The 24,042-nt window shown below is 38.0% G+C and overlaps 1 protein-coding gene across 4 annotated transcripts in view; it reads left to right on the top strand.

The window, feature by feature from the left end:
- The first annotated feature begins 2,858 nt into the window (after positions 1-2,858).
- faf (ubiquitin carboxyl-terminal hydrolase-like faf) overlaps positions 2,859-24,042 on the top strand; it is a 264,269-nt gene continuing 243,085 nt past the window's right edge. For all 4 annotated transcript variants that reach the window (XM_070093596.1, XM_070093595.1, XM_070093594.1 and 1 more), the window contains exons 1-7: positions 2,859-2,974; positions 14,163-14,313; positions 14,584-14,770; positions 16,741-16,853; positions 17,346-17,458; positions 20,267-20,555; positions 20,850-21,034. In XM_070093596.1, coding sequence (XP_069949697.1) covers positions 14,251-14,313; positions 14,584-14,770; positions 16,741-16,853; positions 17,346-17,458; positions 20,267-20,555; positions 20,850-21,034 — 950 coding nt within the window. In that variant the 5' untranslated portion in view covers positions 2,859-2,974; positions 14,163-14,250. The remainder of the gene's footprint in view (positions 2,975-14,162; positions 14,314-14,583; positions 14,771-16,740; positions 16,854-17,345; positions 17,459-20,266; positions 20,556-20,849; positions 21,035-24,042) is intronic.

The following is a 24,042-nucleotide window of genomic DNA, read 5'->3' as shown; positions in this document are numbered from 1 at the left end:
TACAAATAAATCACCTCCCCAGGTTCGTCTTTAAGGTCCTAGACTTTTAATAATGTCCCTTTTTCAATTCTGCCGTGCCCTAACTCTTTACTACTACAACCTTTGCTGTGAGGAGTGCAAGGAGAAGCCTTGTGACAGCATTTGTGCCCATTCTGCCCGCTGCCTCCCTGCTTAGCCTCCTGCCGCTTCGATTTCTCATCTGTTGAGTTAAGCCCTGGTTCTTTCCCCTAAAAGCCTTTCCTCTCACCAACTTATTCTTACACAATTCCCACTTCTCCGCTCACCCCACCGGGTCTTCCCTGTATCTGTAGCTTCATCTCACTCATGGAAGCTTTGGAGCTGAACACACGCCAAGGCTAAGGGACTGACTTTCTCAGTTTTTTCTTTCTTCAGCCTGGGGACTAGTTACCTCATATCTATATCTCCGCAACTTCTGTTGGCTCCTCTGTATTTCGACTAAAGAAGCTTGCTGAGCAGGCGAAACGTCTCGTCAATAAAGATATCAAATTGTTGCACATGTGTCATACTCATCTACTTACTAGTATTGTGTACCATTAATATAAAGATTGTGGACAGACAGGAAAAGAGAGGTAAAAAAAATTTGTGGGTAGACAGGAAGAGAAATGTAAGAAAAGTTATAAGTAGACAGAAAAAGAGGTAAGAAAGATTGTGGATAGACAGGAAGAGGTAATAAAGGTTGTGTGGATAGACAAGAAGAGAGAGGTAAGAAAGGCTGTGGATAGAGAAAAAAATGAGAGGTAGAAAAGGTTGTGGATAGACAGGAAGAGAGAGGTAAGACTAGGTTGTGGACAGAGAGGGAGAGGTAAGAAAGGTTGTGGACAGAGAGGAAAGGAGAGGTAAGAAAGGTTGTGGCTAGAGAGGAAGGGAGAGGTAAGAAAGATTGTGGACAGAGAGGAAGGGAGAGGTAAGAAAGGTTGTGGACAAAGAGGAAGGGAGAGGTAAGAAAGGTTGTGAACAGAGAGGAAGGGAGAGGTAAGAAAGGTTGTGGGTAAACAGGAAGAGAGATAATAAAGGTTGTGTGGATAGTCAAGAAAGAAGAGGTAAGAAAGGCTGTGGATAGAGAAAAAAAATGAGAGGTAGAAAAGGTTGTGGGTAGATAGAAAGAGAGAGGTAAGACTAGGTTGTGGACAGAAAGGAAGGGAGAGGTAAGAAAGGTTGTGGACAGAGAGGAAGGGAGAGGTAAGAAAGGTTATGGACAGAGAGGAAGGGAGAGGTAAGAAAGGTTGTGGACAGAGAGGAAGGGAGAGGTAAGAAAGGTTGTGGACAGAGAGGAAGGGAGAGGTAAGAAAGGTTGTGGACAGAGAGGAAGGGAGAGGTAAGAAAGGCTGTGGACAGAGAGGAAGGGAGAGGTAAGAAAGGTTGTGGACAGAGAGGAAGGGAGAGGTAAGAAAGGCTGTGGACAGAGAGGAAGGGAGAGGTAAGAAAGGCTGTGGACAGAGAGGAAGGGAGAGGTAAGAAAGGCTGTGGACAGAGAGGAAGGGAGAGGTAAAAGGGGCCACTGTGGATGGGTTTAAAGTAGTTTTTGGTCACCTTGTCATTAGTATCACTATGGCTAACATGGGATAGTTACTGTTAGTTTGCTCTAAGAAAATAATTGTATTTATAAATTATGTATAAATTTATAGGGAAGCGCTAAACCCATAAGGATCATACAGCACCTGCGCAGTAGATTGTAAACAAGACTGATACAAGAGAGTGTAGCTCGTAATTCTTGAATCGGTCTTCATCGAGTTTAAGTCATGGTTAGAACTCATGGATTTTATTATTATGTAAAATACAAACATAAACCTTACCAATAAATGTTATATCCTGTGCATTTTTTTTTATTTTTTGGGGGGAGATATAAACAAAAAAATACCTTTAGTTGGGCACATCAGACCCAATCGCAAGTTAGTACAGAGTCGTGTAAAGCGCCTGGCCAATCACAGGAGCGTGAACAAAGACGCATCGAATTTAAACACAGGCACGCCATTTCCACATCTACCGCTGGAGGAGTAAGCCAAGTTAGATTATTTTAGATTGGGTTATATTGAGTGTCCTTAGATTACGTTACGTTTCTTACCATTTCCACACAATAAACCCACGTAATATTGGCCATTTACAAGATTAAATTATCGATGAACTCAAACCAAGATCTGAGTCAATAATGATCCTTGGATCAAGATCCTTCGCCAGCATGCAGACACCCACCTTCAAGGGCTGCATTTATAAACAAGTAGAAATCGAGAAATATTTTGCAACTAGGTTGCCCAGCTTTAGGTGTTGTACATCAGTTCTTGTAATTACTAGCCAGCGTAGAGGGAACAGTAAAAAAACAAAAACAAAAATATTTCATTCAAATATGCGTTGACAAAATGCCAATCACAACGACATACGCAGTTTAATTTTCTTATTAAAAATAGAGAAATATAAGACTTTAGTATATAACTGCAGCCATTTGGCATCTGAAGCCGTTGTAAAGAAGACTGTAAAATAAGGTTCAATAGTTACTTTACAATGATAATAGTACAGAAATGTAATGATCAACAGAATGCCAAACTTAATTACGCGCTTAGTGCAGTACTGGGAAAATAAATAAGTACAGATGACTGAAGTCTTAAAAGTTACTTAGCGAATAATTACTAACAAATGATAATAATGTACTATTATACACATTAATTACAATGACAAGGAATTCTTTGCCACTTTGTCAAGACTTAGAATCATGACAACAATCAGTATTAAAAGTTTTTTGAAAATAGGCATTAAGCTCTTTTTAGGTGATTTAAGCGTCTCAGCCACCAAAATCGAATCGCTAAAAGTAGCCAAGATGCTTCTTTGTTTGTGCGGTTAGCGCCATCTATTGTGAGCGAGCAGCCTCTCCACTCCGAGTGTTCATAGTCTGTGATTCTGCACTAGTGAATGGAGATACCGACACCCAAAATTCACTTTCGCAAATTGCCTAGTTAAATACGTAAGTAGGCCTGCCGGGAATCCAGCGCCTTGTAAGACATCGAGGATCGGGGAAAAGGTGGTTCTGGGAGCTTGAGGTGTCCAGGCAGCTGGTAATCGTACTAAAAGTAATCGCATATCCAGTCGCCATTTTGATCATTTCGGACCCCTCCTTCTGTCAGCTGTCCTGTTTGTTAAATTTACTCAGTTGTGATTCTCAATATTTCTAAGTCTCATACGACATCCACAGGTGTTCATTAGGTATTTGTCTTTATCTTGATTTTCTTTGTGAGTAAGAACATGTCTACACAAGGCCAGGATAAGTTGAAGTTTTGAAGTTATCCTTTGTAGAAGCTTTAGAAAATTATTCCGGTAATTTTCAATATTTATGTATTGAACGGGTCTTCGTGTAGCAGTTTAAGAGTATTCACTTTATACTTTCTTTCTTTTGTTGTGAGACATGTGTTGGGAGAGGTCCTGTGACGAAACTATCAGGAAAAACACTTGCACCAATAACACCTTATATATTTTCAAGTCTGCACTATAATAGGTTTAGTTTAGTGTTGTGGGAGAACATCAGACTGAGCCCTGACAAGTCTAGTTAATTATGACTATTATGTTTTGTTTACACTGGATAATAATAACTGGGAATTTTGAATGTTTTTAATTTATGGTTGCACCATTGACATTATCACTGTTCACTGGTATTTTATTTATCAGTTTATTCATGAATATTGTAATCTAGTCATGATATTGTTTACCAGTTTTAGTAGGGCAAAAATATTGAAATTAAAAATATTTTGGGTTCTTATTGGCAAGGCAGAATGACACTAGCTGATAAATATGCAATGGTGAGGAGACACCTGTGCATAATTTAACTTAACTCGGCCTACTGTAAGTGCAGTCGTCCAGACAACATAACCAAAATACTTAAATATATCGGTATTCTTAGTCGCTACAAGGAAGGCTCACCTAATTCTAACTATTTTAGAGCAAAAGTTCACTGTTAATCTTTCTCCTCAAGAGAGATCTGTGATGCAGGTGAAAGGTTCTTGGGCTAGAATGTCTTAATATAGTTAAATAGTCTCTTTTAGTAACTTACTTTTCTCTTCAACTTGGGAGAAACATTACACCTGTGGGTCAATTAGAGAAATGTGTGATAGAGGCTGTATCGTCTGTTAAATGCAAGATGCGTGCACTATTGTGAACATGCATGCACTGTTGCCAAGGGTTTAGATTTCTATTAACCAGAACTACAAAGTCTCTTGTGATTGTTAGATTTATAGCCTTTATTTACTGTAGTTTATTGGTGGTGATGGTGTGGTTAAGGGTCGTGATAGCCTGAGAAGCTGAATTGATCCTACCACTTCGGCTCTGGAATCATGTGCTTGTTGGGGTGTCAGCTTCTAAGCTCTCCACTCTCTGCAGTGTCTTAACTTCCATAAGGCATTTTAAGCTAACTAGAAGCACTTACAGTGGAAACTATCTCCCCAACCATGAAATGCTGCTAGCAGTGCAAGATGTGCCTTGGGCCAGGGCAAGAGAGATGTGCTGCAAGGCAAGTGGGTCAACAAAACATTCAATCCTCTAGAAAGATGACACGCTCAGTACACATGGGTGCAGGAAATAATGTCGGGTGAAGTCTCCTACTTTTCAAGTCGTTGACATCAGCAAGTTATATAGCAGGGTGGTAAATAAAATTGACCAACATAAATTAGGTTTAGGTTAGGTTAAGCTGTACTGTGATGTTAGTGTATCCAGGAATGTTGGAGTATCTGGTGGAGGAGTAGTAATCTTCAGAGGCAAGTAGTAATCTTCAGAGTATGTATGTGGTGCAGGCAGTGTGGTGGTTGCTTGCCTATGCCAGGCTGAGGCCTAGGGAGAGGGTTGGGGGGGACATCTTGCTGCTCATAGGTCTGCTGAGTGAGTAAGGAAGATGCACACTGTCATGGACCCACCTCTAGGTTTTGAACATAGCCCGCCAGATAGCAGCACCAGGCCTAGGTGGCATGGGAAAAAATACAAACCCGACTGGGGTTACATTAGTGCTTGGCAATAGTTTTTCTAAATTTATGTGGGAGAACATTGTCAATAGGAAAACATCGAAGACTACTTCAGACTAATTTCTGACTTGGGAAAATGGTGATATCACCTGCATTTTGGGAAATGTATAAACCCCTCACAGAGCACTGGGTCAACAAGTGGAGTGTATCTGTCAGATCATGGTGCCAAAATCGAAACACCTCTCTCCATACCCTGGAGAGTAACTGTGACCCATACCTAAAAGTACTGTATCATTATCAGAAGGATGTGGGCAAGGGAAGTTGCTATATTTCTGTATTAACTATCTTGTTTCCTTGAATACTTGTTGAACAGATCAGCTTAGAGAGAGCCAAACAGGAGAAGAGAAAAAGGAGGGTCAATATGCACTTTACTTCCGGGATTTTTTTTTTTATGTATTAAGTATGTACTCTGTGCAGTGGTGATGTATATATTTAGTGCCTACAGTTTTTTTTTTTTTTTTTAGTATCGCTTAATCTAATGTTACCTAACTGCCAATTTTACAATTGGGTTAGGTTAGGTTTGGTTGAATTGGGTTAGATCGTGTTATTAAACTAATCAAAATGAAGTGGCTTTCCTATTTGTTTAAAATATAACTGATTCCTTTGAAAACCCAGTTAATAAAACAGAATTTGCATAAATAATAATCTTTTTTTGTTTATTGTTACCTAAATAAGCAATTTCCACAATATATGACTATTTTTCTGTGGTTATTTGTAATACAGTAGCATAAAAATGTTATTGTATTTCTCTCGGAAAAATATGTTCATAATGGCCAAGAGGAGAAGTAACTGTTGTAATAAGGAAAGAGAGTTCTTACCATTCCCTACATTAAACTATATCTGCCAGTTCTACCTATAATATTCAAGTCATTTTGAATCTCTTGTTGTCCCTGCAGAATTCATTGGTGCATTGTGTCATTAGTGAACTTGCCTTGTATGTTTATCCCTCATGAAGATTTGTAGATAAATAATGAAAGAGGTACCCAACACTGGCATACTGGTATGCAAAATTCTGTTGTAGAATGATTAGCCATGTCTTGATTTGTAGGAACTTGTGCACCAATATTGTACAGTGTATTTTTTACCAGTCTTTTGTGTGGTACCATATCAGTCATTACTGAAGTAGAGGCACATGTCAAAGTACTTTAATGTTTATTATTATTCACCACTTTGAAGATCTTGTGAAAAAATGTAAATTTGTTTGGAAAGAATAATTCCTTTCAAAGCAGTGTTAGAGACATTGAGTGACTGAAGTACATTAAAGTGCTTTGTAATCCCTATGGATTTAGCACTTCCCCATGATTATACAGTACTATAATAATAATAATACCAATGAAAATATTTTAGTGTTGAGATCAGGCTGATTGAGTAGTCTTGTACTTAGTGATTAAGGACCTGTCTTTGTAAGTAGGTGAAGATGACAGAGTTCTGTTTCTCTTCAGATTGATGAATAAGACATGTGCAACACTTGGGTATTTTTATTACCCAGATGTTTCAGCTTGTTGGTATTGTATAACATAAATGTATTTGTTCAGATTGTTAACTTGCTAGGATTAATAACTGATGTTTATCTGAAAAAAGCCAAGCAGTAAGCAGTAGCTTATTTCCAAACCATACCCCCGGCCGGGATTGAACCCGCGGTCATAGTCTCAAAACTCCAGCCCGTCACGTTAGCGACGTGTCATTACGATTTCTTGAGTCAAGTAGCTTATTTCTATTAAGGCTCTCTCCTCAGGATGGGACCCACAATAGACAACTAACTCATGGGTACGGTATCTATTTACTGCGAAGTGAATAGGTGGAAGGTGCAAGGAGACAAGCTCATATATCTCCTCACTCAAGATTTGAACCTGAGTCCTAATAGTTTTGAGCTGAATGCTTTACTAATGAGGTACATGCTCATATTATCCATATGCAGTGATTTCTTAGGGAGACTAACTGGTAGCAACTGCTTTGCAGAATTCATCTTTGTCCTCAAAAAATTATGAATATGCTTGATTGGGAACTGGTGATTTATTTGGGTTAATAAAACCAGTTTTTTTTATATTTATAAATACTGTTGGTGAGGTGCCATTAGTATTATTGGATGATGAGGTAATGAAATTTAGTGAGAGGTAACAGTACAAGGGCTATTATGTACAGGTAGTTAAAATTAAAAATTTTAATAGTATTGAATTTGGAAGAAAAAAATAGTTCCAGTTTATTTAAATCAACCACTTGCAAACTGTGAAGAGAACCAAGTGTTTTACTGTGGATAAGATTTGTTTGGATTTTTTACCTGGAGGTTTAGCCACCCAGGATAACCAAAGAAAGCAATGTCATTGGGGACTTCATTTCCATTGGGGTCCTCTTCAGTCTTGTTACCCAGGATGTGACCCACAACAGTTGACTAACACCCAGGTGCCTACTCATTGGTAGGCAAGCAGGGATAACAGATGTGAGAAAACCTGCCCAGCGTTTCCATCTATGCTGGGGATTGAACCACGGAGACTTAGTATCTGAGGTGACAGTGAGGCAAAGATGTACAGTGGTACCCCGAGTTTCGTACATTAATTCGTTCCGGAAGGCTGTTCGAGTGCCGTTACCAAATGAATTTGTTCCCATAAGGAATAATGTAAATTAGATTAGTCTGTTTCAGACCCCCCGAAAATACACTTACAAAAGCACTTACAATAATACACTTGCATAATTGTTCGAGTTGGCAGCTGTACGAAACTCGGAATACCACTGTAACTACATTATTTAGTATTAAAATTTTTAAGATGCTCTTAATAAATCATCGAGTTATATGTTTAAACCTTTTTGTCAGTTGATTTTCCCCTAACAAATAAATTTGCAACATTTAGTCTTCACTGAAATTGGAGTGGGGTAACAGTGTAAGGGTTATTTTAGTTGACATACATGTACTGTACTGTATTTTGTGCCATATATTTTTTTTTTTTTTCAACAAGTTGGTCGTCTCCCACCGAGGCAGGGTGACCCAAAAAAGAAAGAAAATCCCCAAAAAGAAAATACTTTCATCATCATTCAACACTTTCACCACACTCACACATTATCACTGCTTTTGCAGAGGTGCTCAGAATACAACAGTTTAGAAGCATATACGTATAAAGATACACAACATATCCCTCCAAACTGCCAATATCCCAAACCCCTCCTTTAAAGTGCAGGCATTGTACTTCCCATTTCCAGGACTCAAATCTGACTATATGAAAATAACCGGTTTCCCTGAATCCCTTCACTAAATATTACCCTGCTCACACTCCAACAGATCGTCAGGTCCCAATATATATATTGAGTAAAATTCTTTATTTCCAGTCATTTTATTTATAAACTATGACCCTAGTGGGCCAAACCCACTAGGGTCATATAGCGCTGCTGTACAGTAAATAGAAAGCCATAAGATGCACAGCATTTTGGGCAAAACTTAGTCTAATTTTTTTAAGAACCACTTACAGATGAGGCCCCATTTTACAGCGCTTCATTTCATGGCATTTTGCTAATGAAGTGGTTTTCAGTTATACCCATTCTTCATTTATTCAGACTTCTTACAATAAATATATTTACTACTCAGTATAAGCTAAGGACAAGAACATTTTAAGGTAAGTAATGTGTACCATACAGCCCCTCCTCACTTAGCAACGTACTCGTTTACCGATGACTCGGATTTACGATGGGGGCTCTGACCAGTATGCATACCTAAATAATGTATATTAGAGCTGTATGTAAAGTAAAAGGACACAAGTGCAACTAATGTGACATTTTATTGTGGCAACGTTTCGCTCTCCAGGAGCTTTATCAAGCTTTTATATCCTTTTACTCATGTATGAATTAATTGCTCTACCATATTGTATTACTACTACTACCACAACTTTTGTCACTACTACTATACTACTACTACTACTACCACCACCACTAGTACTGCACCTCACTCTGAGCCTGTATATACCCTCTGTGTCCATGTATTGTTTGTAACGGCTTGATAAAGCTCCTGGAGAGCAAAACGTTGCCACAATAAAATGTCACATTAGTTGCACTTGTGTCCTTTTACTTTACATATTGTCGGTAACTCGACCAACCTTATTATATTAGAGCTAATTTCCTCTATTCTGTTTATTAATATATGCAGTATACTACTGTATAAACATTTAAAAATATGCCAGAAATGTTATAAATGGTGCAAAGGTGGCATTAAAACAATATCAAAGATTGTTGACACAGACTCTCTACCATTATAGTATGCTCCTCACTTAGTGACAAATTCGTTTACTGACGAGGTCTTAGGAACAGAACTCCGTTGTTAAGCGAGGGGAGGCTGTATATACATTTTTTTAGGTCTAGCTCCAGTGTTCACTTAATATATGATAATGTAAACATGTTATCAGGCTTTTATGTACATTTGAAAGTGATAAAAGGCTATGTTTCACTTTACAGTGATTTTTACTTTAGAGCAATAGCCCAGAACCTAACCTGCTGTATAAGTGGGGTCCACCTGTAGTTTGATTTATTATGTTTTAAGACTATAAAAAAGATACAGGGTACAACATAATTCATAAAATCAAAAGTTGTAATTGTTTAGTTGTAAAAGGGTGAGTGGAACTAATCGATGAGCTACAATATAGTATAATGAAATGTAGTTATGGATATAAGAAGTTAAGTGCAGTGATTATACTGTATATAGTCCTTGGTAGCTAAATAAGAAAGAGTAAGAAATCACTCCATATACGTGTATGATGTGGCTTATGACAAAAAAGTTGCTATGGTAATATATGAAAAATATATTGAAGTCCACAGAGGACCCTAATTTTGCCACCATTTGAAACTGGGTGGTGGTGTTGGTTGGGTTTTAAGGTTTATGACAACCAGCAGGCAGTATGAACCCAATAAATGTTGAGTTAGGGTTAAACACCGGGTTAAACACCGAATTACAGAAAATATCTACCTGGATGAAGACTAACAAACTTACACTAAACATTGACAAAACCTACTTCATTCAGTTTGGTAACAGAGCTACAGATGTACCTCTTAACATAACGATAAACAGATCACCTATCACAAAGCTAACAGAGGGAAAATTCTTAGGAATCCACCTTGATAATAGACTCAAATTTCATACACATATACAACAAATTTCTAAGAAAATTTCCAAGACTGTAGGCATACTATCGAAGATACGGTACTATGTTCCACAGTCAGCCCTCCTGGCCCTTTATCACTCTCTTATTTATCCCTATCTCACCTATGGAATTTGTGCATGGGGCTCAACAACAAGTAACCATCTCAGACCACTAATTACCCAACAAAAGGCTGCAGTTAGAATGATGATAAATTCTCACTACACCAATATTCAAAACACTCAACCTACTCACCATACAAAACATCCATACTTATTACTGCACCTATTACATACATAGAACACTTAACTCTGATATTAACCCTCCCCTCAAACATCTCCTTGCCAACCTCAACAGAACACATGACCATAACACAAGGCACAGATCACTCTTTGATGTTCCTCGCTATGCAAAAACTCAATGCACATAAAAGGCCCTAAAATCTGGAATTCATTACTTGTAAATATAAAAGAAACACTACCTGTTTATAAATTCAAGTCTCTTCTCAAAGATCACTTACTCACTCAAAACCAAATAAATACTGAATAACTGAACCTTATAAATTGTATATCCTAAATGTTACTCACAATTATATCACACAAATGTTAAACCTAGGACCCAATCTAACTTTATTATTTTTTTAAATACACTACCTAACAGAATACTCCATTCGACTGAATGTACAGCAATGCATGCAACCATATGACCTGTCTTTGTAATACTCATTTGTGCTTTATAGTTATCTGTTTACAATAATGTTTTATCACTGATTTCATCATTGCTTAGTTAATCTTAAGTTAATTTTAAGCCAGCCCGTAATGCTATGCATATAAGTGGCTTTGGCATGCTGCTCTTGCCTGTATTTTTTTGTACCTCTGTATGTATGCTAAAATTACTAAAATAAATGACATCCTGAGAGCCTTATGAACCCAGTACTTTAGTTGGTTAACAGTTTACAGCAGACTGAGATTTGTTGTGTAACTTGAATGCAGCAAGTCAGTGAATGCCAAAACAAGCATAGTATTCCTTGAACTACTGCATTAATTAATTTTTGTGCCATATGTAGGCACCAATGTATATCCATTTTTTTTTTTTTACAATAAACTTTACCATGGATATACTGTACTACTTTGTTATACAGTACTGCTTTACCAATATATGAGAATAGTACAGTAGCTGGACAGGTGTGTGTAAAGTTTGGGTTAGGGGTGGAAAGCGTATGGCAGCTCTCCTGCCCATATAGCTATATACAGTATAATTTTTCTTCCACAGTTTTAGAAAAAAAAAATTTATATCTTGAAAACATTAATTTTTCAGGCAGTATAGTATATCCAGATACAGTGTTTCCAGCAAAGTACAGTATAAGGCTGCATATGATTGCCTTGTTGATATACAATACTATGTATTTATATGTGTTCTGAATGGTAGTTCCAGTAGCACTAGTGGTTGTTGGGTTTTAATTCAAAAATGCATTGAGGACCTTGTGAATCCCTTAGCTGGCTAGAGCTCTCCAACTTGTACTTGTGGGAGATTAATAGATATTTGGTTGTTATGAGTCATAACTTGCTCATGGAGAAGCAGGAGAAGGCTTTACACTTCAGAAGGAAGCACTGACCTTCCACAACACTTCACTACTGTCCACTGCTCTTCACGCCATGTCAACACTGCATTGCCCTTTACAACATGCCACCAAATTCCTCCATCTTCCACAACATGCCACTATTCTTTACTGCCCTCCACAACATGCCACCAACCAGCACTCCCCCTAGCTTGCCACCAACCAGCACTCCCCCTTGCTTACCACCAACCAGCACTTCCCTTAGCTTACCACCAACCAGCACTCGCCCCTAGCTTACCACCAACCAGCACTCGCCCCTAGCTTACCACCAACCAGCACTCACCCCTAGCTTACCACCAACCAGCACTCACCCCTAGCTTACCACCAACCAGCACTTGCCCCTAGCTTACCACCAACCAGCACTCCCCTTAGCTTACCACCAACCAGCACTCCCCTTAGCTTACCACCAACCAGCACTTGCCCCTCGCTTACCACCAACCAGCACTCGCCCCTAGCTTACCACCAACCAGCACTCACCCCTAGCTTACCACCAACCAGCACTCCCCTTAGCTTACTGCCAACTAACATTACCAACAGCTTGGCACCAACCATTATTACTTATCATACCATGGGCGGGGATAGAACCCGCGGGTTCTATCCCCACCCATGGTATGGTTTGTTTGCAATCGTATCATTACGATTTCATGAGTCATTATTACTTACCATAACTTTCCACCACCCGTCACCACGCCATGCCACCATTCACTGCAACCATCCACAACTTTCCAGCATACACCAGAACTTTCCACAATTTGTTATCACACATCACCACCCTCCACATCATGGCATCACACACCCTCCAGACAAAAAAATCTGAAGGTGTAAATTAACACATATTTGTATATTTAGAGAGGTTGGAACAAAATATAATGACTTGGAGGGTGTATAAATCTGTAGTGGAAGGAAGGCAAGGAAAGGATTGTCCTAAGAGAAGTTGGAGGGAGGGGGGTAAAGGAGGTTTTGTGTGCGAGGTGCTTGGACATCCAGCAGGTGTACCTGAACGTGTTAGACAGGAGTGGAGACATAGTTTTTATGACTTTACGTGCTGTTGGAGTGTGAGCAGGGTAACATTTATGAAGGGATTCAGGGAAACCGGTTAGTGGGACTTGAGTTCTGGAGGTGGGAAGCACAGTGCCTGATCTCTGATGGAGGGGTGTTGATATGCTGCAGTTTTTTAACTAGTGTAGGCGTGCCTCTGGTAAGATAGTGATGGAGTGAATGGTGATGAAAGTGTTTCTTCTTTTTCGGGTCACCCCACCTTTGTGGGAAATGGCTGATGTGTTAATAAAAAAATATTGTATACTATTTCCTAGATTTTTTTTATTAACACATCGGATGATTACCACCACGGCAGGGTGACCCGAAAAAGAAAACCTTTCATCATCATTCACTCCATCACTGTCTTGCCAGAGGTGTGCTTACACTACAGTTATAAAACCGCAACATTAACACCCCTCCTTCAGAGTGCAGACACTGTTGTGCAACCTGCCACAGTACTAGTAATAGAGCCAAACAAGAATTTACTGTTTAGCTGGGTATTTAAAGGTTAAAAATATAATTTCCCCTGCAAAAAGCATTTTAATGTCACTATTAGGCCAAGTTACCCATGTGTTTCTGGCAGAAGGGAATCTGTTAAAGGTTATGTCACAAGCTAAAAGGTTATCTAAACTTGTAAGATGAATGACTTATGAGTCTAGCTTTTACGATGTTCTCTGGTCATAAACTTTGACTTAGAAGAAAACAAACTAGTTAGATTGCACAAGAGATTTCATACTAGAATTGCAACAGAATACAGCTTGATGCATATTGCATTAGTGGAAGGATGCATTTAGTGGGCATTGGGGGATAGAAAAGATACTATATTATTGAGAATCAAGGGAAGCAAGTAGAAAGTGTGACAAAAGGCTAGGCAAAGAGTAGTATGAAGGGAAAATGAGAGAATCTGAGGAAGTAAATGATATTCAGTATCCTTGCATCAAAAATATTTGAGAGATTAATCCACAAGCAGCTGTACATCTGCCTGACCAAGCACAATGTACTTACTCCTTGTCAGTTTGGGTTGAAACCCAAAAAAAGTACTAATGATGCAATAGTAACAGTGCTATACATTGAAAAAAGCATTCTATGTATCTTTTGGTAATCATCTGTGTCCACAGTTGGATATTAGAATTAATGATACATAACACAAGAAGGGGAAAATTTCTAGGTGTAATAGTGGACAATAAATTGAAATTTAATACCCATATCCAAGACATCAACAGAGGTCTTCAAGATGGTAGGGACAAGGAGATTTATGGTGTTTTATTGCTTTGCTACATACTCTTGCTCAAGTATTATTTTTTTTGTCCTAGTGGTATATCTAAAAACATTTTCTTCCAAAAACATGTATACTCCATGTCATTTTCTTCTTAACAGCCCAAAGTGGATGTATGGTTAGGACTGTGGCATCTGGTCGTGCCACTGGGTGACGGAAAGGCCGGCACCAGTGCCACACGACAGCGCTATGACCATCGCAATGATAGCAAATCAGGACCCACAGGAGGGACCACCTAACACTCCACCACAGGTAATGTTGGATAATCACTAGAACTTGATATTGTCTCATTGAATTTTTTTTTTTTTGTCAAATTTTTCTTTTGGTTATAGTAGTGTATTTCCAGTGCACTGAACTCCTTTTGCTATCTTGATAATAGTTGTCTGATATATAGTATGTCTGTGCTGTACAGTATTTTATTGCAGTGCTGTATTTAACAAATTTAAAATCTAGTGATGTACAGTACTGTTTAATGTATTAAGCTTGCAGTAAACATGTAATGAATTGATTTTTTTCTCACAGGGTAGTGATGGAGAAGTGTTGGGTGAAGGTGAGGGTGAGGATTTGGGTGGTGGGGAGCCCGATTTTCCCCTGGCTGACTTGGCCAGACTAGATGAGATGATACACCGACAAAGATGGGTGGTCCCGGTTTTACCCAAGTGTGAGCTGGAGCTCTTGCTGGAAGCCTCCATCGATCTCTGTACTCGGGGTTAGTGTGTACAATAGGTATCTGTTTCTTATATGTGAAGAGCTGTAGTGGGCAACAGGAAATTAAATCGTGAAATTCCAGCCTATTTGGAAAATATGAAGAATTCTAAGTGATACAGGATATAAGAGGCAGGTATACCTTTTAGTAGAACAGAAAGGACATGTAGGGGATCTAAGAATAATTGTCAGCCACTCAAATGTTTAAGAATAGTCCTAAATAATAAAGCAAATGTAGTTCACCCAGGAAACTTAGAGCAGATGTAGAACTTTCAAAGCAAATGTTGCCTTATTATTGGTGCTACTCAGGGAATTAGTTTTTGCATTTTGAAAACCATTGCTTTGTTCATAAACTAGAAAATATTCAAGAGCTTTTATTGCACTCAGAAATAGCATGGTAGGTAAACTACTGGGATTGCCTTACTTAACCCTTTCAGGGTCCAGAGGCCAAATTTCAAAGTGTGCACCAGGGTCCAAGAATTTTCAAAAAATAATTTTGTTATTTTTTTCTTATGAAATGGTAGAGAATCTTTTTCTGAGGGTAATAAAACAAAAAGTACAAAATTTGGGGGAAAATTGATGAAATTATGCTCTCGCGAATTTTGATATGTCAGCGATATTTACGCATCAGCAATTTTGCCGACTTGGAATCCCATTTTAGGCCTATTACATTATTCCAGTTGACCAAATTCTTAGCTATTTCACCAGTATTACTTCTATTCTATCGATTGAGCACTGGAAATTGCCAAGTCAACTGTTTCAACTACAAAATAAAGTGATCGGAAATTGGTAATTTGGCCAATTTAATGCAAAGTTCAAAATATTCTAATTTCAAAATAGGGTCCAGAATAAACAATGCGGGCATTCCTGGAACTAAACTAACATTTCCTCTGTTCATTAGTTATGTTTTCAGGCTTTACAAATGAATTCCATTTTTATTTTTATTCACATAATGAATTTTTATTCAAACCAAAAAATGGAAGATTTACTGTTATGCAATATTGTAATAATTGTATAAATAATATCAGCACATTTGTGAACGTATATTAGACCCACCATCTGGTGTGTATTAGATGTGTGAGGTCATTTGTTTACTCTTGAACATCGGCAAAAATTTAACATTTCTGCTACTTTGAGCTCAGTTTCAAGCCATTTTCACTACTAAAACCAATCAAAATCATCTCTATTTCTCTAATATATCTTCCATTCTATCAAATGAGACCAAGAAATCGCAAATACAACTATAAAAAACATACGAAAAAACACTGCAAAGTCGCTGTTTTAATTGAAAATTATGGTCTGTTTTTTCTCTCTCATTATGCACTGTGTGCTGCAGGATTTGTTTTATGCAATGCACACATACCACATAGATGTATTCTCTCATATCTAGGCCCAAATTTACCGCTCACAGCTTATCAGAGTGAGCTGAGCTCATGGCGTAGATCTACGGTTTGGACCCTCAACGTAAAGCCGTAGATCTATGATACGGACCCTGAAAGGGTTAACAAGATCCTCCAAAACTTTTGCAGTTAATAATTATAACGTGTTCTAGCTCTTCTTCAGTCAGTGTTTCACTATTGCTAAGATGGTCAAATGGGTGTTCACAAGCCTTAAATATTGATTATTTTAATATTTTGTGGTGCTCTTGGTGGGTCCACGCTATTTTTTTTTGTCTTCATCTTATTTATTTGGCATTGTTGTACTGTATAATTGGTTTATTTTTGTTGGTAGATGAGTCTAACCTAATCTAAATAAAGTATTTTAAAACATTTACTGAATAAAAGATATGGGTAAAATTCTATGCTATGATTCCACTGACTGTTTATGAACAAAGTTCTGACTATTTCTAAAGATGATGGGTGGGTGTTCACTGTTCCCAAGGACTATTTGCTATATTGTAAGTTAATTATAGCATCTACATTTGAAAGTTGTGCAAGGCTAGATTTAACTGTTTACCACGTTATTTTAATGCAGGTGTAGATACAAGAAGTGAGGCATGTCAGAGATTCTTCAGGGAAGGGCTGACCATTTCTTTCACCAAAATCCTTACTGATGAGGCTGTAAACAGCTGGAAGTTTGAAATTCATGTAAGTATTGAATTATTTAGGTACATTTTCTATAATTTAACATGATGGAGAAATATATGTGAGAAAAATGCAATTTTTCTCTTAAATATATGGTCTTCATATTTTGGCACAGTGTAACATTCATATATTACAAGCCATAAGTTGACTTCCATTACAGATGGAAATAAATTAGTTTTTTTCACATTAGCAGTCAACACATTTAGTGTTTCTATATAGGGGAAACTGGTGACAGTATTTATACTGTATATAAATTGTTTATCAGACAAAATTTAGTGGTACAATGCTTGCTAGCTTTGGATTCTTGGTGAGGTCTGGGAACATACTGTGACATTCATGAATTCAGGGGCTTGGCAGTATATATACAAAGAATGGCATGGTATATGGGCTGTAAAATGTTTGGTGTAGTGTCTGGGGAAAATGTAAATTATATATAGGGTTTAATGGTTAGTAATTTAATTATGTACTTTTATAATTTTGCTTTTAAACTTGCAGAGATGTATCCTCAAGAACTGTGAAAAGTTAATAGAATTAGTTGTAGTGAAACTGCACCAGGACTGGTTTCCCTTACTTGACCTTCTTGCTATGGTGCTCAGCCCTAATTCCAAGTAAGTAAAAGTAACATTTATGAAGGGATTCAGGGAAACCGGCAGGCCGGACTTGAGTCCTGGAGATGGGAAGTACAGTGCCTGCACTCTGAAGGAGGGGTGTTAATGTTGCAGTTTAAAAACTGTAGTGTAAAGCACCCTTCTGGCAAGACAGTGATGGAGTGAATGATGGTGAAAGTTTTTCTTTTTCGGGCCACCCTGCCTTGGTGGGAATCGGCCGGTGTGATAATAATAATAATAAAAGTATTATATATATAATTTGAGTTGAGAAAGAAAAATTTCTCTCCTGTAAATCTAAAAGTACAGTAGACTCGAATACAAGTTTACCTGGAGAGAGTTTCGGGGGTCAATGACCCCGTGGCCCGGTCCATGACCAGGCCTCATGGTGGATCAGGGCCTGATCAACCAGGCTGTTACTGCTGGCTGCACGCAATCCAACGTACGAGCCACAGCCTGGCTGGTCAGGTACCAACTTTAGGTGCATTTATGCAGCATATGTTTGTGATAAAATGGTTGAGAAATTGCGGCATGAGTTTGTATAGAATGCCGTGATTGATAAAACGTCTGGATGTCTCAGATGTCTACTGCTTAGTAGTCTTATGACCATCTCCAGGCACTCCTTTATCAACACACAATGACCAGGCATTTATGGAATGATAGAATGCACCCTCGTTACTATTATAAATGAGAAAATTGTATACTGGTAGTGAGTGTGGGATCAGGTCAGCTGAAGAGATATATGAGTAGCATCAATTGATAATACATAAACGTCTCAGTTGTATAGTACTATACTTCTCAATAGTGGCTTATCCATCTCCAAGCACTTCTTTGTCAACAAGCAAGAGAAAAAGGAATTTAAGAATGATAAAATTTGTATTTGTCACTATTATTAAAGAGTGAATTCTGTAGTGGATTATACAAGTGGTGTCAACTAATAAAACATATGACTCGGCTGTCTGCTGATAAAGCAGACAGATGTCTCTCTGCTGTCTACAGTTCGGTAATCTCGTACCATTTTGAGACACCTCTCTTGATCAACAAGCAAGAGAATTGGAAAATTTTGGGAAGCATAAAGTTTTTCCTTGTCACTATATAGTGAGTAAATTGTGTAGTGGATTGTGTAAGAGGTATCAGCTGATGAAACAAATGAATCACAGCTGTCTTCTGCTTAGTTAGGCTAAATAACCATATCTAAACACTTCTACATCTACAAGCAAAAGAAACAAAGAATTTAAGTTGTGGTAATAGTCTTCCTTGCTACCTTTATATTTTGCATATTTTATACTGATAAGATTGTGTATTAAATTTATGATAGACCCTAGAGGTGTATCAACCTTCTTCATATTCTCTGGATGGAGCACCCTTCCTATTTTCTCTGGTTAGATGGTATAATGTCATACACCAATGTCAAACACTATCTTACCCAAGGCCTTTTTGAGTGAGTTTATTTAGTAACTAAGTTTTATTTAGCATTTGGGTACATAACACGCACACTGTTTTTAGACCAACGAGTAATGTCATCTACAGTGAAAGGTATCAAACTTCATTATTTTTGATGAAAGATTTAAATACCATATTTCGCGGCTTATAAGATGCGGTTTATAAGACTTGTTTTAGTTTCAGTGGCTCGGCATTGGATGTAACTGGGAGAGCTACAGTCCACCCCACACCCCAAACTTATAGCTCCTGTCACTGACCTTCAGTTTATGGGACACATGGTGGTTTTTGGAGACATTTTCTGGAAAAAATGTGTAATAAGCCGCGAAATACGGTAATTTGTTTGCCATTTGAGAAACCCATGAATGAAACCCTGTATTACCTATACGTTCTTCAGTTTTCATAGCATGTTTTTGCATAAGGTTCTGTTTTCAGGAATGATGGTCTTCTGTATTTAACCTCAGTTTGTAAGGCTTTTTTTTTTTTTTTAGTATGCCAATCTGTTAAGCATTCATGTAAAAAGTACACATTGCTGTCTATTACTTTTTTTAGGGAGGGAAGATGGTTTAGGAAGGGATAGTGGGAATGTGTGTGTCTTATTTTACATTTAAATGTGAAATTTTAATTTAATTTTGGAATGGGAAATAAAATGAATACTAAGGGATGAGGCTCAGGTTAGGCTGTGTAGGAGAGACGGAGATTACTTCCCAGTAAAAGTAGGTCTTAGACAGGGATGTGTACTGTCACCATGGTTGTTTAACATATGTATAGATGGGGTTGTCAAAGAAGTAAATGCTAGGGTGTTGGGGAGAGGGGTGGGGTTAAATTATGGGGAATCAAATACAAAATTGGAGTTGACAGTTACTTTTTGCTGATGATACTATGCTTTTGGGGGATTCTAAAGAAAAGTTGCAAAGGTTAGTGCATGAATTTGAGAGGGTGTGTAAAGGTAGAAAGTTGAAAGTGAATGTAGGTAAGAGTAATGTGATGAGTGTATCAAATGATTTAGATAAAGAAAAATTGGATATCACATTGGAGGGCGTATGGGAGAAGTGAATGTTTTCAGATACTTGGGAGTTGACTTGTCAGTGGATGGGTTTATGAAGGATGAGGTTAACCATAGAATTAATGTAGAAAAAAAGGTGTGGTGCATTGAGGTATCTGTGGAGACAAAAAAAAAAAAAAAAACGTTATCCATGGACTCAGTGAAGGGAATGTACGAGAGTATAGTGGTAACAACACTTCTGTTAGATGGAAGGGTTAATATTGCTGTATACTACCATTTAATTTTTTTCCTGTTGTCCAGTATTATTATATAAACAGTGAAAAATGTAATGTAAAGAAATTCAATTATATTTTTTCTTGCTTCAGGTTTCATACGTTTAATGGAACTCGTCCTTCAGAAACTGTACCACAGGGGTCACAGATCCTTGACTATGAACTATTTGCCAGACCGCCTGATCCAAGAAATCCCAGAGGTTGGCTGGTGGATCTTATCAATCTTTTTGGAAAACTTGGTGGCTTTCAAATTCTTCTTGAAAGATTTCAGTCTGGGAAGAATCTCTCAGTTCCTGTAATCTGTGCCCTCTTAAGACCATTTGGCCTCTGCTTTGAGATGCTCACTGTACCTACTATAGAGAAATACTTCATGCCTATTGTAGTAAGTACAATCTAGAACTATTAATTTGGTTATTTTATATATGAAGACATTTTTTAATTTATGAAGCAATTCATATTCAGTTTTTTGTTCAGTTGTGTATATCATTTATCACTTTTTCTGTGGTTTAAATATGTATTAATCTCTTGAGCAGTTGGTTGGCATCGCAGTATAAAAGTAAAATGTTTATGCAAGATGCTCTGAAAGTTAATATGGTATTTCGGCCTTTTCGTTTGAGTTTCTTTTGTTATTTTGAGTACTGTGTTCCTACCTTTCATGATACCCACAACCCAACAGGAGGTAGTTCCAGCCTTTTTAGAGAATCTTACCGATGAGGAATTAAAGAAAGAGGCCAAGAATGAGGCCAAAAATGACGCGCTTTCTGCAATCATCAAAGCCATCAAGTGCCTGGTGTCTCGAGTGCCCAGTCAAGAGGAGACTGCCAAAAATCTTGAGATTTTTAGACTAAAAATGATACTCAGGTAAGTGATCTCCTCAGTTTGTATTTTAACTTTTAGTTGCATAGCTGATAAATGGCTTATTTCAAAAGCCACATATCAGAATAAGAGTTGAAAATGTGCCATTTCATTCCAGATTAATTTCTGACAACTGGAAAACAAAATGTACATTTATAGTACTTATATAACATATCAAATTAGTAGGTTGGTAGACAGCAACCACCCAGGGAGGTACTACCGTCCTGCCAAGTGAGTGCAAAAGGAAAGCCTGTAATTGTTTTACATGATGGTAGGATTGCTGGTGTCTTTTGTCTGTCTCATAAATATGCAAGATTACAGGCATGTCTTGCTACTTCTAATTACACTTAGGTCACACTACACATACATGTACACGTTTATTTATACACACTCATCTGAGTTTTCTTTGATTTTATCTTAATAGTTCTTGGTCTTATTACTTATCCTTTTATATCCATGGGGAAGTGGAATAAGAATCTTTCCTCCATAAACCATGCGTGTTGTAAAAGTCAACTAAAATGCCGGGAACAGTGGGCTAGTAACCCCTTTTCCTGTAAAGATTACTAAAAAGAATAAGAAGAAAATTGTCAAAGTGGGAATGTGCGTGGATGTTGTGCAAATGATAAGAAAGAGATGATTGTGGATGTTATGAATGAGAAGAAACTGGATGTCCTGGCTTTAAGTGAAACAAAGCTGAAGGGGGTGGGAGAGTTTCAATGGAGAGGAATAAATGGGATTAGGTCAGGGGTTTCAAATAGAGTTAGAGCTAAAGAAGGAGTAGCAATAATGTTGAAGGATAAGCTATGGCAGGAAAAGAGGGACTACAAATGTATAAATTCAAGGATTATGTGGAGTAAAATAAAGATTGGATGTGAAAAGTGGGTTATAGTAAGCGTGTATGCACCTGGAGAAGAGAGAAGTGTAGAGGAGAGAGAGAGATTCTGGGAAATGTTGAGTGAATGTGTGGGGAGTTTTGAATCAAGTGTGAGAGTAATGGTGGTTGGAGATTTCAATGCTAAAGTGGGTAAAAATGTTATGGAAGGAGTAGTAGGTAAATTTGGGGTGCCAGGGGTAAATGTAAATGGGGAGCCTTTAATTGAGCTATGTGTAGAAAGAAATTTGGTAATAAGTAATACATATTTTATGAAAAAGAGGATAAATAAATATACAAGGTATGATGTAGCACGTAATGAAAGTAGTTTGTTAGATTATGTATTGGTGGATAAAAGGTTGATGGGTAGGCTCCAGGATGTACATGTTTATAGAGGGGCAACTGATATATCGGATCATTATTTAGTTGTAGCTACAGTTAGAGTAAGAGGTAGATGGGAAAAGAGGAAGGTGGCAACAACAAGTAAGAGGGAGGTGAAAGTGTATAAACTAAGGGAGGAGGAAGTTCGGGCGAGATATAAGCGACTATTGGCAGAAAGGTGGGCTAGTGCAAAGATGAGTAGTGGGGGGGTTGAAGAGGGTTGGAATAGTTTTAAAAATGCAGTATTAGAATGTGGGGCAGAAGTTTGTGGTTATAGGAGGGTGGGGGCAGGAGGAAAGAGGAGTGATTGGTGGAATGAAGAAGTAAAGGGTGTGATAAAAGAGAAAAAGGTAGCTTACGAGAGGTTTTTACAAAGCAGAAGTGTTATAAGAAGAGCAGAGTATATGGAGAGTAAAAGAAAGGTGAAGAGAGTGGTGAGAGAGTGCAAAAGGAGAGCAGATGAAAGAGTGGGAGAGGCACTGTCAAGAAATTTTAATGAAAATAAGAAAAAATTTTGGAGTGAGTTAAACAAGTTAAGAAAGCCTAGGGAAAATATGGATTTGTCAGTTAAAAACAGAGTAGGGGAGTTAGTAGATGGGGAGAGGGAGGTATTAGGTAGATGGCGAGAATATTTTGAGGAACTTTTAAATGTTGAGGAAGAAAGGGAGGCAGTAATTTCATGCACTGGCCAGGGAGGTATACCATCTTTTAGGAGTGAAGAAGAGCAGAATGTAAGTGTGGTGGAGGTACGTGAGGCATTACGTAGAATGAAAGTGGGTAAAGCAGCTGGAACTGATGGGATCATGACAGAAATGTTAAAAGCAGGGGGGGATATAGTGTTGGAGTGGTTGGTACTTTTGTTTAATAAATGTATGAAAGAGGGGAAGGTACCTAGGGATTGGTGGAGAGCATGTATAGTCCCTTTATATAAAGGGAAGGGGGACAAAAGAGATTGTAAAAATTATAGAGGAATAAGTTTACTGAGTATACCAGGAAAAGTATACGGTAGGATTATAATTGAAAGAATTAGAGGTAAGACAGAATGTAGGATTGCGGATGAGCAAGGAGGCTTCAGAGTGGGTAGGGGATGTGTAGATCAAGTGTTTACATTGAAGCATATATGTGAACAGTATTTAGATAAAGGTAGGGAAGTTTTTATTGCATTTATGGAGGGGTGTTAATGTTGCAGTTTAAGGACTGTAGTGTGAAGCACCCTTCTGGCAAGACAGTGATGGAGTGAGTGATGGTGAGAGTTTTTCTTTTTCGGGCCACCCTGCCTTGGTGGGAATCGGCCGGTGTGATAATAAAAAAAAATATGATAGAGTGGATAGAGGAGCAATGTGGCAGATGTTGCAAGTATATGGAATAGGTGGTAAGTTACTAAATGCTGTAAAGAGCTTTTATGAGGATAGTGAGGCTCAGGTTAGGGTGTGTAGAAGAGAGGGAGAATACTTCCCGGTAAAAGTAGGTCTTAGACAGGGATGTGTAATGTCACCATGGTTGTTTAATATATTTATAGATGGGGTTGTAAAAGAAGTAAATGCTAGGGTGTTCGGGAGAGGGGTGGGATTAAATTATGGGGAATCAAATTCAAAATGGGAATTGACAGTTACTTTTTGCTGATGATACTGTGCTTATGGGAGATTCTAAAGAAAAATTGCAAAGGTTAGTGGATGAGTTTGAGAATGTGTGTAAAGGTAGAAAGTTGAAAGTGAACATAGAAAAGAGTAAGGTGATGAGGGTATCAAATGATTTAGATAAA

This window comes from Cherax quadricarinatus, chromosome 43 (genome assembly GCF_038502225.1).
Source record: "Cherax quadricarinatus isolate ZL_2023a chromosome 43, ASM3850222v1, whole genome shotgun sequence".
NCBI classification, from domain to species: Eukaryota; Metazoa; Arthropoda; class Malacostraca; order Decapoda; family Parastacidae; genus Cherax; species Cherax quadricarinatus.
The sequence above is the reverse complement of the archived record's forward strand: the minus strand, read 5'-3'. Positions and strand labels throughout refer to the sequence as shown.